This window comes from Kwoniella mangroviensis, chromosome 2 (assembly GCF_000507465.2).
Source record: "Kwoniella mangroviensis CBS 8507 chromosome 2, whole genome shotgun sequence".
NCBI classification, from domain to species: domain Eukaryota; kingdom Fungi; phylum Basidiomycota; class Tremellomycetes; order Tremellales; family Cryptococcaceae; genus Kwoniella; species Kwoniella mangrovensis.
This window is the reverse complement of record NC_088828.1, coordinates 276,636-289,555: the sequence shown is the minus strand read 5'-3', so window position 1 is coordinate 289,555 and position 12,920 is coordinate 276,636. Positions and strand designations below refer to the sequence as shown.

Here is a 12,920-nt window from a genome sequence, read left to right as displayed (position 1 = left end):
AAGGAGCATGGCGTAACAGCAACAATCCTCGTCCTCCGTGCACTGCAATACTGATGCATACAACATGCATCCATTGCTTTCACCTTGACATTACAGTGAAGATATATCGCCAGCATCCACCTCAGTCCGGTACCAGCAAAGAGGCCGTCATCGCTTCTGCATACCCCTCCGAATTCTCCAGGGCGTTTGATCATTGTGCAGCCTCCAGAGCTGCGGCTCACGGTGGTCAAATCAGCATCGACATCCTTTCTTCTCAGTTTCCAAGGGAACATCAGGCAAAATCTACGCATAAACAATGGGGATCCGAGGTATAGACGGTGAGTATTTTATCCAGGTGGACTGAAGCTGACAATTAGTGTATCTTCGGGAGAGGAAGCTCGTCCAGACATGTCCCCTCTCTGCTATTGCCAATACTCGTCTTGGTATTGATGCGACGTACTATCTCTCACACCTGCTCTCCGATGTCGACTCTAGAGAACCTCTCGTCGCCGCTACCGGTGGTCTACCTCTCGGTATAATCGCAAAAATAGAAACCGATCTTCGTGCTTTAGAGCGTTTGAACATAAAGCCAGTCTTTGTCTTCTCAGGTCTTCCACTCGCTTCTCGACCTCCGCAGAAAGGACCCGACCCTCAGGCAGAGCGTGAAACGCAGGTGAAGAACGAAGCGTGGTCATACTATGAGAATGGTCAGGTGGAGAGAGCTATCATGCAGCTCACTGCGATTAGGAATGGGTCATGGACGGATCATAAGGATTTGTTGAGGTTGATCATCAGGTTGTTCAGACATCGTTTCGTGGAATTTGTTATTGCTCCCTATATCGAATTTGCTCAGGTGAGTTGCATGCGACCTAGACCTAGCTGACTTCTTTCTAGCTCGCCTACCTCTTACAACATCCCAAAGGATATATCCATGCCGTCTACTCTTCCACCGAATGCTTGATGTGGCCCGTCGAACGAGTCATCACTTCTACCGATTGGGCTCACAACTTCCAGTTCGTCGAGAAGACCAGACTACTCGTGGATCTCAACCTCACTAGCGAACAATTCCTCGATATGGGTATTCTCGCTGGATCGTCCCTCTCCCGTACCTTCCCTCCCATCGCCAACGACTTTGCGGTAAAGACCGTCATAGATCTTATGCGTCATCACAAATCTGGTATTCTCGTTTGCCAAAATTGGCGAGAATCCCAATTCAAGACGCAGAACTATATTGATGCCTTTTGGAAAGCCCGTCTTGCCGTCAAATGCTCTCTTGTCCTCACCACCGAAGGATCCTGTGTCCCGTTACCTACAGTGGTCGCACCGCTTGGTCAACCTTTTACCCTCTCTGATATACCCGGTGACCTCGACGAGATCTTCTCCCCTAGGATCCCTGACGAACTCTACTTCTACATCTGTAGAGGTCTAATCAGCTCTCAAGTAGTAGGATGGATCACTAGCGGGATTATACATGAAAATCAACCTTTAGCCGATACTACCGATTACCACAGGTTCATCAAAGATGTCATCACCGAAGGACCCACATCCCCTCGTTGCACCACTATCGCCTTACTCCTCAACGTCTTACATCCCGACTGGTCAAAACGTCGGATCAGCGCTCATTATTTCTTTGACCCTCCTTTCGCTGGTCCTCAAGGTACCAACGTCCCATACAACGACGCCACTACCCAGTCTCTTGTCGAGAAGCTGTCGGGGTGGCATGTACCCATGCCTACCATTGAGTCGGAGCTGCGACGACAGAACTCTTCTACTATCGACTTAAAGCTCTGTATAGGTGCTTTAGTCACCGAGGAATTAGCGGCTCATACTCGAAAAGACAAAGGAAGCAAGGCACTTGACAAGAAGGATGAAGTGGTCGCCAATGTTCTCTGGCGTCTTATGGAATTGAGAGGGTATGTTGTACCGTTATCACTGAATACACCTTGCTAACTCCTATGTAGCTTTATCAATGCCAATCACACACAAACTTTAATCGGTAAAGCGTTGTACGCTGCTAATGCGGTATCCCGTGTGAATGATAGATTCCAAGAACCACTTTATCTCTTACTAGAGTTACTTCGAGCTGGAGTGGTCCATGGATCAAAGTGGGGAGGTGACAACTCAGAAACTTTATCGGGTGGACCAAGTTTCGGAACGGACGAGGAGCAGAAGAGTATATTGCTCATCATGCGATGTATCTCCATTCTCCCTCTGATGTCAAGAGTGAGTCGATTTCTCCTCAAATGTGTACATGTCTGATGCTTGATGGGGAAAGACTGATAAATTTCTTAGCCCCAACAATGGGTCGGCCCTTTATCTCGAGAGTTACTAGTCTTCAACTCTTTTGTCAGAGCATTATCGAAATCCCTTAGACATCTCTGCGAAGCCGTCTCCGTCCATATATTACTTGCAGGAAGCGCTAGGCGGAACAGAGAGGATTACCAGGATTTCATGCTTAGTGAGCTACAACGCATCAGTACAAGTTGACCATTTGGCTGATGTCGCCGCTCGTTGCAGGTTTGCCATTCCAGAGCGAGGTCAATACAGGTTTTGGTATTTTGACCAAAACCTATCTTGATGCCACCACCTATCACTTTGAGGATACTATCACCGAGGCTGATGCGGATTCTGACCGAGCCGTTCAAGCTAAGAAGGATGCTTTGTCGTTCGTTGAGCAATCCTTCTCCAGTGTAAAATCACCTTTACAGGAAGTCGAAAGGGGTTTCAGATTTTGGGATTCAGTAAGTTGACTTTCCCCGATTGATACTTGCGATACTTGTACTGATTAAATGACTGCCTTCTATAGATCATGGCAGCGATACGATCGCTCGATAAAGAACAAGGACCGAACCCTTCATTGGCTCAGAGAGTGGTAGGCAAAGATGTGATAGAACAGTTTGAAAATGCGGACAAGTGGTTGAAACCTGTGAGACCGTAAGCCGGCGGAAGAAGGAGAAGGAGAAGGTGTCAGTCATAGGTATATCCGCATGCACATCAAAATTATCATCATACTTTCGGTGACTAGTTTACCGTTGATGCAAGGATGCAAGTGGAATACGGCAGGATGATATGTGTAGGCGGTTAATGCTATGTACTGTATATGCACGGAATAGGCGCGCATGGGGATGGGATCTGCTTGTGTGCCTGTGCGATGGGTCGAGTCAGTCGGAGGGAACCGAGCTTGAATGCTTTGAATTTGGTTTCTGGTTTCTTGATATAAAATATATTATCAGTTGGAAGAAACGTTGAAATTGCTATTCTGATTCGAGTTACACAGATATACATATCATTCGACTCTTTACCTCTAGCCACCTCTGAGTCAGTCAAGGTCATTTCCGAGGTATCTCAGAGCACACGTATCCAGTCGGGTCATCAAAATGTCAACTCAATCACCCGAATCCATCCAAACCCTGGTCCTCCAGACACTTTCCGCCAATGGTTCTATCCCAGACTCGAGAGAACTGATCGTCGATGGGAGAGCGTTGAATACGCCCGAGGATCAAGGGGCTGTGAGAGGTGTTCTGGATAGCTTGCAAAGTAAAGAGGTGAGTGTATTTCATATGTCCTTTCGAAGGTCCAGGAAATGTCAATGGCAGGAGGTCATGACATGACGACGTTGGAGAGGTCCTTGCCTTCGGAATGGGGTTGAGATGATAGAGTGGAAATGTATCATCATGAAACTCTTTCTCTGTAGGGAAGGATACCGAGGTCTCATATACAATTTGCCTTCTCGACATCGCAAAACCAAATAGATCTCGACAAAGCTGATTGCTATTTTTGTATCCAACTTTAGATGATAGAGTATAAACAAATCACCACCACCTCCTTCACTCTGACGGAAGAAGGAAAGACGATAAATGAGAATGGATCTCACGAAATTAGAGTATGGAAGGTCTTACCTGTCAAAGGTCAGGGCGAACCTGTGACTGTACAGGAATTACAGGTGAGTGGAGAAGAGTTGTGATCTAAGATTCAGTCTCATGGTATATCCTGCGGACTACTCTTACACTACCTCTCATCATCACTGCGGTGTGACTAATCCTGTCATCTGATGATTCACAGAAACTTGTCGGTCCAGACGTAGCCAAAGTAGGACAATCGCGAGCATTCAAGAATAAGTGGATAGCGAAAGATGGAGCGGGTTTCGTAAGAGCTGTAAGCTGTAGTCCACCTAACCGTCCTATTCAGATGAGAAGTATGACTGATAGATTTGTCGATCGACTCATCGTCATAGGTTGAAGCACCATCAGACGAAACTGCTGATCAGCTTCGTGAGATCAATGAGAAAGGTGATCACGCTGGTGGAGAGAGTGTGACGAAAGAGTTGCAAAAGAGGAAATTGATTCAACCTAAGTGAGTGAGGAGAATTTTAAGATTCTCGTTTTCACGCAAGACTGGCGGGGAGAATGGGGTCTCTCTGCTTGTGGAGAAGAATGCGGCCTTGTGCCATGGCATATAGTATCTGCTTAGAACACAGATGATGTGATATTGAGCTGATGTATCTATGGTCATTGCTCGTACAACTCGTAGAAAACATATCCACTATTCCGTTACAAAGGGTTCAAAATTCTCCACAGAAGTGAAACAATTAGAGACAGATCTTACAGCTGACATGCTTCAGTCGTGAGTTATCTAATTTTACATCTAGACCTCGTCTTTTGCAAACATGTGATATCTTGACTGATCTCCGCTAACCTCCCTTTGAAATATCCAGTGGTGCTTGGAAGGACTCCTCTTTCAAACAATACAACTTCGCTGCTACTGGTCAACCTACCGATGGGGGTGCTTTACATCCGTTACTGAAAGTCAGAGAGGAATTCAGGAATATCTTTTTCGACATGGGGTGAGTTATCGCGATCCATTCCAAAGCACCTGGCGAAATGCTCACAATGCTAATGATGTCTTTGAACAGTTTCACTGAAATGCCCACCAACCGGTTCGTGGAATCTGCCTTCTGGAACTTCGACGCTATGTTTGTGCCTCAACAGCATCCTGCCAGAGAGATGCAGGATACTTTCTACGTGAAAGGTGGGTCGAGCCTTCCTGTATCTGCTACATCATCTTTGATTCAGCACCTTTGCGAGAGGCTGATATATCACTACGTACATTCTCTCGCAGACCCCGTTAAGGCCCTTCAACCAGATCCAGAGTATTACGAAAGGGTCCGAAAGATCCACGAAGAAGGTGGATATGGATCTATAGGTTACAGAGCGCCTTTCTCAAGGGAAGAAGGTGAAAAACTGGTGTTGAGGACGCACACCACTGCCGTATCGACTGCCATGTTGTATGAATTGGCGAACCAGAAAGGTGGTTTCAAACCTGCCAAGATGTACAGTATTGATAGAGTATTCAGGTGCGTTGTTAGCTGCTTTTTCACCTGGGAAGCCAAAGCTGACGATGATCGGTTTGACAGAAACGAGACTGCCGATGCTACCCATTTGGCGGAGTTCCACCAGGTTGAAGGTGTGGTGGCTGATTATAACATCACTTTGGGTAATTTGATCGGTGAGTGCAATTATCCCTTCAGATCTCTTTACCAAACTATAAGATGTGACAAACCCCGGTCCGCGCCCAAGAACACCTTTCTCAGATCTCATGGCTAATAATTATTTCTTTTCTGTTGTAGCTTTCATGCAAGAGTTCTTTGCCAAGACTGGTAATCATAAACTCCGATTCAAACCTGCTTACAACCCTTACACCGAGGTGGGTTTCTTTGACAATTCCGATGGGTCCAAAAGAGATCTCAGGAGCTGACCCTCGTTCCGTCCATAGCCAAGTATGGAAGTTTTCTCATGGCATGAAGGATTAGGGAAATGGATTGAAATCGCTAATGTGAGTATCGCTTTTGGTTTTTCCCCGGTCCCTCACCTCAGGAAATTCTCGTGTATCTTCTCAGAGTGTACGTGTTGACGTTCGTAATGGTATGTCCTATGATCAGTCTGGTATCTTCCGACCCGAGATGTTGGAACCTATGGGTCTACCCAAAGGGGTCAGAGTATTGGGATGGGGTATGTCGTTAGAGAGACCAACGATGATCAAGTATAAGATATCCGATATAAGGACTTTGGTGGGACACAAGACTGATTTGGATCAAGTCAAGAAGAGACCCGCCGTAAGACTGGAGAAAGGTGATGATTAGGTTTTGCCCCGGTAGAATCATCATCGTGTGATCGGTGAAGGAAGGTTCATTATGCATGTATAGATCTGTCAAAGAAAGTTTTTTCTCCGAGTCCGTCGCGAGATAGTCGAACCTTGCTTCTTGGCACGGGATGTTCTTGTTCTCGTGTTCTACGACGAAGAATATCCTGCCAATCACACAAAGTTGACAATAAGAGATTGGACGATTGACAAACCCTGATGTTGCGACTGCGTTCCTCTGGGTTCGGGTGGAAGGAATCGGAAGAGCAGAGGGAAGAAAATAAGCTAGAGGAATGTCCATGTCCGAGAAGACTATGGATTGTGAGACATGTTATACATATTAACATGAGAGCAGCGCCTGACGCGTAGGCCTGGAAGTGAGAGGATGAGGGAGAGAGGGAGAGGGAGAGGGAGGAGGAAGGAAGATTGCAGCGGTGAGAAAAGGATTAAGGAATAACGTAAAGCTTATTCCCGGACCTGAAACCGTTGATACGAACATAGAAAATCAGCAACAACGATCCCATTGTATGAGCAGAACCATGATCATCATGAGTTACAAGAGAGGTCTTCTTTCACAGCAGCAGCGACAACCCTGGCAGAAGAATAAGGGTAAGACGGAAGACATCCATGGAGAGTAACGGACAATCACATAGACACTGGAACTACGAGTCCGGACAGCTCAACGCGACTGGGAGAAAGAGAGGAAACACGACGTGTTGGATATATACCCATACATACCTCTGGAGGTGAGAATCAGATGAACAACAGATCCAACATCTCTATTCTTGGTCGTTTTCTCATTCCTCTTGCGGAGAAGATATAGCAACTCGCATCTTGGTCTGTAAGAACGAGCGTGATAAGTTCACAGATGGACCACACCACCACCATGATCGGTCTACCATACCTCACCAAACGTATCATCGTACGAAGTTTCCTCATAACTTTCGGTATAATGGTACTATTCATCATTTCATCCAATATAATCGATGATCAAGATTACGAATATCAGCGTCAACGTGCCAAGAGTCCCACTGCCAGTCCCTACGTGGGGAATCCCGGAGGAGGATGGTTTAAGTCACCTAACAAATGGTCGATATCGAATGGAATGAAAGATCTCATACAAGCTGGTAAATGGAGGAACAACATGCAAGGTGATATGCTGATCGATCTCGATGGAGGATTCGAAGGGAGATATAGCAGCTATGAAGATGTGGAGAATGTAGAAGGGAAAGATGGTTGGGTGGATCTGGAATCGGAGTTGGTAGTGACAAACTATGAAGGGGGTGAGTTTTAGATATAGCCATGACTACGCTAGAGGAGGATGTCCTGATGATGGATATGTGGCCTTCACAGGTACACCAGGATATCAAGTTTTCTCCAACATGTACCTCGTCAACTCCGTCTTGACTTCTGTAGTCCCCTCGGACGCAAGTCAGATAATCGAATTACCTACGGACAACGAAGATGCCTATCAAATGGATCTGGAATTTCAAGAACAAATGTCCAACAAACCGGAACGTAACCCCTTTCCCGAGGTGAAACATATCTTGTCGAGCGAGAAGAGAGGTCAAGGTGCAGATGAAGATAGATGGAAGATCGTTGATCAGGATGTGGGAAGGGATGAGATTGGGAAAAAGGGATATAAATTGGGAGGAGTTACTGTAAGTGAGAGTATTCTTTTTAAGGACGAGCTCGTACTCTTGAAGGTCAACAATCTCGAACAGCCATCGCATCTGGGACACATATGATTTGGAGAACAGCTAATCCGACTGAATTCATAGTACATCTTCAATGACCCTCCGGGACCTGATGGATATTTAGGTGAGTATACATCATCCTCTGCGTTCTACCAACAATCCTAAGCTGACGGTCGTACCTGTCTCCAGTCTATTTCAGGTGCGCTTCTTCATGGATAACGATTGATCAATAGGCTGATCTACCTCACCGTCATTAGACATTTCGTTCTTGAAGCTTTCTTGGGGGCTACCAGGGTATTAGCGTCCACCATGCCATATTCAATGTCCAAACCTGTTCCCAAGCGGGTATGGTTCCCTCGTTGTGGTGCAGATCCCAGTTGGAGGGATGATCGAGGCGAAAGTGGGTTTTTCATCCATTCCATTCATACAGACGCAAGCTAACATCGAGATCCATCAGATGCCTGGTTCCTCGCTCACGCTTTACCGTCTGTATCGATAGAGGACAAGCAAGGCTGGGAAGATAGGAACACCGCTGGATTGCCGTTATTACTGGAGAAAGTGGTGATCATCGACCGATGTGAGTTGCATAGACAATCAGAAATACCTTGAAGTTAATCTCAAATCGCGCGATAGGGGCAGCACATGCTTCAGGTGGAGAAGTGGGTAAATGGGGAAAGGTGAGGTCTCTTCTTCCCCTCCATCTCCTCCATTAGACTGTTCGACTGACTATCCACCAAACGTTCATGTTGTCTAGATGAACGCCCTTATACCCTCTATTGCGGCCACTCGATCATTCTGGGATTCCATCCGATCCAATGTCATGCGTTCTCTGGGTGTTGATGATCACTCGGAAGTTGGATCGAGGGGATTGCCCGTTATAGTCTATGTGGATAGACAGGTGAGTCTTGTCTTCCCATCGACGAATCATGGCGCTTACATAATTACACTCTTAGAAAGAAAACCCTAAGATGAAACAATCCGATCACGACGCTTTGGTGGAAGGATTAATGAGCTTGACGAACATCGCTGAAGTGCACGTAGCTAGACTGTCAGCTATGAGCAAAGCACGTCAGGTCGATCTTGTAGGAAGAGCTCAGGTATGTTCGAGCCATCTCTCGCCACCGTGCACCTGTCCCTCTTGATATGCTAAACACCCGTACTTGACCAGGTCCTCGTATCTCTACATGGTGATGAATTATTCAACACCCTCTGGATGCCACCAAGAGAAGATTCTCTGGTGATTGAGTTGTTCGAAGATGGTGGTTTCATACGTAAGGAATAATTGATTTTGCTCTGAACGATGGTCCAGGAATTAACTAGCTCTCATATTCTGTAGGTGATTTCGAACTGTTAGCCACAGGCTTGAACCATAAATACATAGCCGTGCAGGGGGATAAGGTGTTGACGGAGGAGAAATGGAGAGAAACTGGTGCTACCAAAGGTGATGAGAGGGATACAGTGAGTTCATCCTTTATACAAGGGATAAGGTTACAGTGATATCTGTTGGACCGTCGCTGATCTGAAAGTACCTCTAGGGCGAAATAAGTATAAATACAGAGCTAGTAGTCAGATTGATAGAAGAATCACTTGGACCGGATCCCGAGCTGGAATCGGACTCGATAGCTGGAAAATAGATGAGAGAAGTCTCGAACACAGATTACTGTAGTGATTATTATTCTTTCTTTTTGGGAAATATTAGGTATACACTGTATCATAGTAGTATGTGAACGAAATGAGCGTTGCCCAACTAGCAGCAAGATATACTGAGCAGCCCGTGTATACTGATATATATCCAGTGAGAGGTTTTCAGTACTGGAACTGCCACGATTCTGGATCAAGGTTCTTGATGTGTTGGTTCGTATATCATCTACACATGGATGAAACAATGACGAGTAAGGGTTGTCGACTTCCATTATTTAGGGTTACTCTGTACAGTGAAACGAAGTTCTCCATATTCACATCCTGTACTCATCTCCATGCTTTGCAACCATCATACATACATCAATCTGTTGCATTGTGATATCTAATCGACCAAGATAGAAAATGGGTCCCAAAAGAAAACGCAGCAGACGTTCTACCACCACCTCCGCGGTATACAATCGAGAAGATGCGGATTTGGAGCTGTCTAGTAACGATAATACGATCTTCAAGGTGGATTCATTCTACCTAAAAGCTCACAGGTGGGTCTAGAAATCAACACTTTGAAGTTGTTGCTGAAAGATCGTCGCTTAGTGAGGTATTCCGCAATATGTTCACCGACCAACTATTCACAAACTCGACTATCCCTATCGATCTCTCGTCCAAAGATCTGACATGTCTACTTGACATAATGGTCAGTGGTGAACCGCCAGAAAAAGCTTTGTCGCTCAAACAAGTCAAGACGCTTTACGCGTTCTGTGATCAATATGAATGTCCATTCATTCGTCAACTGATGATATCACAATTCAAGAAAGTGGCGGATATCGAACCTTGGGATACGTTCATATTGGCAAGTCAACATAAAGATGTTGATCTGGCTAAACAAGCCATAAAATCGATTGCTAAATTCAAGGATAAGCATTTGATTTCAGCTGGTAACATGCCACTTAGCATGGCCGAGACAATCGACATATCGTTCTTGTTACCTTTATTGGAACAGGTGCAGGCTCACTCTGCGCAAATCTACACCATTGTGAATGGGTATGCAGAAGGTCAAGTGAGGGAAGTTTGGGCGAAGATAGCAAAGGATTTCCAGCCGAGAGAATGAAATTATTGTGTAAGTCAATCACCTCTCCTGCGCAGTGAGTCCTTTGTGGTTGAAAATCGATGATGAAGGTTTAGGTTCTTTAGTCGGCTTTTGGACAACTTGGTGAATTTGCTTTGACTCATGTTCATACTGTGGTGAAACCTGAATGAAAAGCATGTTTGGTGACGAAGGCATCATGAATAGACGTCCGCCCACATCTAGTCTGGCAGTTTGAGCTTGTACCTCTTCAGAACAACAATTCTGATGCAACGTAATGCTTTGGCTACATTACTCATTCGCTTGGTATGTAAAGTCTTCTTCTAGTAGTGACAGCATTATGTTTCTTGATCTGGTATAGACTCAGAAAGAACCAATTAAGCAACTGCAGCACTCGGCAGTCCCAAATGATCTTAAACAGAAGAAGTATGTACAATACAGGTTACAACCCAGAGGAATCGTACGTAGGGAGCGTCATTCTCATCTTTTGGATCATGATAGTTGCCCAGTGACGCAGAAAACACAATCAATCTTTTCTGCTTTCATGGTATACAGTATGATCTCTTGTAACATTTGGTAGTACAGTATCCTTGTAATGAGGATAGAACTGCATTCGTCTTTGAAGAAGATGTCGGGCTGTAAGTCAGCACAGGAAATTTCGTCTCAGTATAACGCAAGCGATGCCGAAGTAGTCTTCATTAGCATAGACAATGTGAAATATAGGATTCATTCGTATATGCTCAAGGCCAACAGGTGAGATTCACGCTTGTCCTACCAGTTCAGCTTGCCTTCGAATGTAAATTGCTCGGTCTGAACCATGAATTTGGCAATCCCTAGTGCAGTCTTCCGCGATCTTCTTGGTGAATCGTCTTCGAAACCTGCCTACCAACCTATCCGGCTTGATGCTACCTCCGCCGACTTATCCTGCTCCCTGAACTTCATGTATCAAAGTCACCCAGCTCTACCGAGCAGTTGGACTCAAGCTGAAGTCGTCTCAGAGTTATGTGATAGGTATAAATGCGATATCATCAAAGAGAGAATGATGCTCGCTCTGAGATCCTTCTCACCCAAAAGACCATGGGAGGCATTCTGCTTTGCAAGTCACCATGACGATATCATCCTTGCACGACATGCACTACAATCATTAGGATTAGACAAGAAGCGCAAGAATGCCACTTCAAGTGAAATCACACTTGAAGACGCTTCAAAGGCAACTTTACCGTATTTACTAGGATATTTCGATCTGTGTAATATGTTAGAACCGCCTTTGATATATAGATCAGGACTGCTTGAGAAAGATTGGAATACCCTTGGAAAATGGTTTACACCGAGGAAGTAGGTAGGTTCCTTTCCTTTCAGGAGTCGTACTGCTGCTGAGTACACCTGTGCATTCCGGATAAGTATCGTATGAATCATGAATTTTCATATTGAGCAAGGGTACGAGTATAGTGTAAAAAGCATTTACGAAGGTTGTTCTGAAAGTGCAGGATTTTGAATATTTCCTATCTTTCGATTTACATCGTGAAATATCTCTTGAAAAGCAACAATAAATCAATATGACTTCCACCGACAACAAAATTCCCAGTAGATCTCCTGCCTACGACGAAGACGGTGCAGATATCACGCTAATCAGCTCGGAAGCAGAGGAGTTCAAGGTACATGCTTATATGCTGAAGGCTAATAGGTAAGCTGCATCTTCTCAACCCTTCTTAAAACGAAGCCGCCGCTTATCCAAACCCTTATGATCAGTACTATCTTCCGAGATATGTTGGGCGATCCCGCGTTCAGACCTTCCGGCTCTATCGACATCGAAGCTTCCTCGGAGGATTTGACATATTTCCTCAACTTCATGTACAAGTGTCACGCCGAAGCACCCCAAACATGGGATCAAGCAAAACGTATCTTGGATCTTTGCGACAAGTTCGATTGCGAAATAGTCAGCAAAAGGATCCGATGTCGGCTGAAGAGGGTCGTACGTGGTGATCCATGGGAAGCATTCGCCTTGGCAAGTCACCACCACGATATAAAAATGGCCGAATGGGCCTTGCGAGGTTTAGGCTTTGATGAAAAGCGGAAAAATATCACTTCCGATACGATCTCATTGGCAGACGCTTCGAAAGTATCTCTGCCATATCTCTTAGGCTTCCTTCACTTGAGTCATTCGTCCGTGTCATGGAATGAGACAACCAGGACCTACGAGAAAAACTGGAACTCTTTAGGTAAAAAGTTCACTCTCAGGGAGTAACGAGTGACCCAAAACGATGTATGTACAGTATTTAATTTAGCTTTGTGAGACGTACATGAGATGGCGAAAACTGGTTGTTGTCGTCACCGATTCGTTGCAGGTATTTTAAGGCATCATGAACTCATTTTTCAAAATGATA

At 45.2% G+C, this 12,920-nt stretch overlaps 6 protein-coding genes across 6 annotated transcripts; all 6 read left to right on the top strand.

The window, feature by feature from the left end:
• Nucleotides 1–295: 295 nt before the first annotated feature.
• On the top strand, nt 296–2,917 carry I203_106972 (uncharacterized protein; the record flags this gene model as incomplete). The annotated part of the gene is made up of 7 exons (XM_065518106.1): nt 296–308; nt 357–832; nt 994–1,892; nt 1,941–2,202; nt 2,272–2,437; nt 2,497–2,720; nt 2,786–2,917. 7 exons carry the CDS (start codon nt 296–298, stop codon nt 2,915–2,917), a joined length of 2,172 nt encoding a protein of 723 aa, XP_065372836.1.
• Nucleotides 2,918–3,356: 439 nt separating this feature from the next.
• Nucleotides 3,357–6,118, top strand: I203_106971 (phenylalanine-tRNA ligase, alpha subunit; the record flags this gene model as incomplete). Its single annotated transcript, XM_065518105.1, has 12 exons — nt 3,357–3,524; nt 3,773–3,922; nt 4,042–4,134; nt 4,214–4,332; nt 4,510–4,602; nt 4,694–4,822; nt 4,892–5,007; nt 5,098–5,332; nt 5,393–5,484; nt 5,606–5,682; nt 5,752–5,811; nt 5,918–6,118. 12 exons carry the CDS (start codon nt 3,357–3,359, stop codon nt 6,116–6,118), a joined length of 1,533 nt encoding a protein of 510 aa, XP_065372835.1.
• Nucleotides 6,119–7,003: 885 nt separating this feature from the next.
• On the top strand, nt 7,004–9,448 carry I203_106970 (uncharacterized protein; the record flags this gene model as incomplete). The annotated part of the gene is made up of 12 exons (XM_019151346.1): nt 7,004–7,400; nt 7,471–7,778; nt 7,899–7,938; nt 8,004–8,013; nt 8,072–8,214; nt 8,272–8,391; nt 8,448–8,491; nt 8,569–8,712; nt 8,768–8,911; nt 8,983–9,085; nt 9,151–9,272; nt 9,350–9,448. The coding sequence occupies 12 exons, from the start codon at nt 7,004–7,006 to the stop codon at nt 9,446–9,448; spliced, it is 1,674 nt and encodes a 557-aa protein (XP_018999338.1).
• Nucleotides 9,449–9,857: 409 nt separating this feature from the next.
• On the top strand, nt 9,858–10,560 carry I203_106969 (uncharacterized protein; the record flags this gene model as incomplete). Its single annotated transcript, XM_019151347.1, has 2 exons — nt 9,858–9,994; nt 10,047–10,560. 2 exons carry the CDS (start codon nt 9,858–9,860, stop codon nt 10,558–10,560), a joined length of 651 nt encoding a protein of 216 aa, XP_018999339.1.
• A 604-nt stretch (nt 10,561–11,164) lies between these two features.
• I203_106968 (uncharacterized protein) lies at nt 11,165–11,875 on the top strand (the record flags this gene model as incomplete). Its single annotated transcript, XM_019151348.2, has 2 exons — nt 11,165–11,289; nt 11,374–11,875. 2 exons carry the CDS (start codon nt 11,165–11,167, stop codon nt 11,873–11,875), a joined length of 627 nt encoding a protein of 208 aa, XP_018999340.2.
• A 217-nt stretch (nt 11,876–12,092) lies between these two features.
• I203_106967 (uncharacterized protein) lies at nt 12,093–12,781 on the top strand (the record flags this gene model as incomplete). The annotated part of the gene is made up of 2 exons (XM_019151349.1): nt 12,093–12,220; nt 12,286–12,781. 2 exons carry the CDS (start codon nt 12,093–12,095, stop codon nt 12,779–12,781), a joined length of 624 nt encoding a protein of 207 aa, XP_018999341.1.
• Between the last annotated feature and the right edge of the window lie 139 nt (nt 12,782–12,920).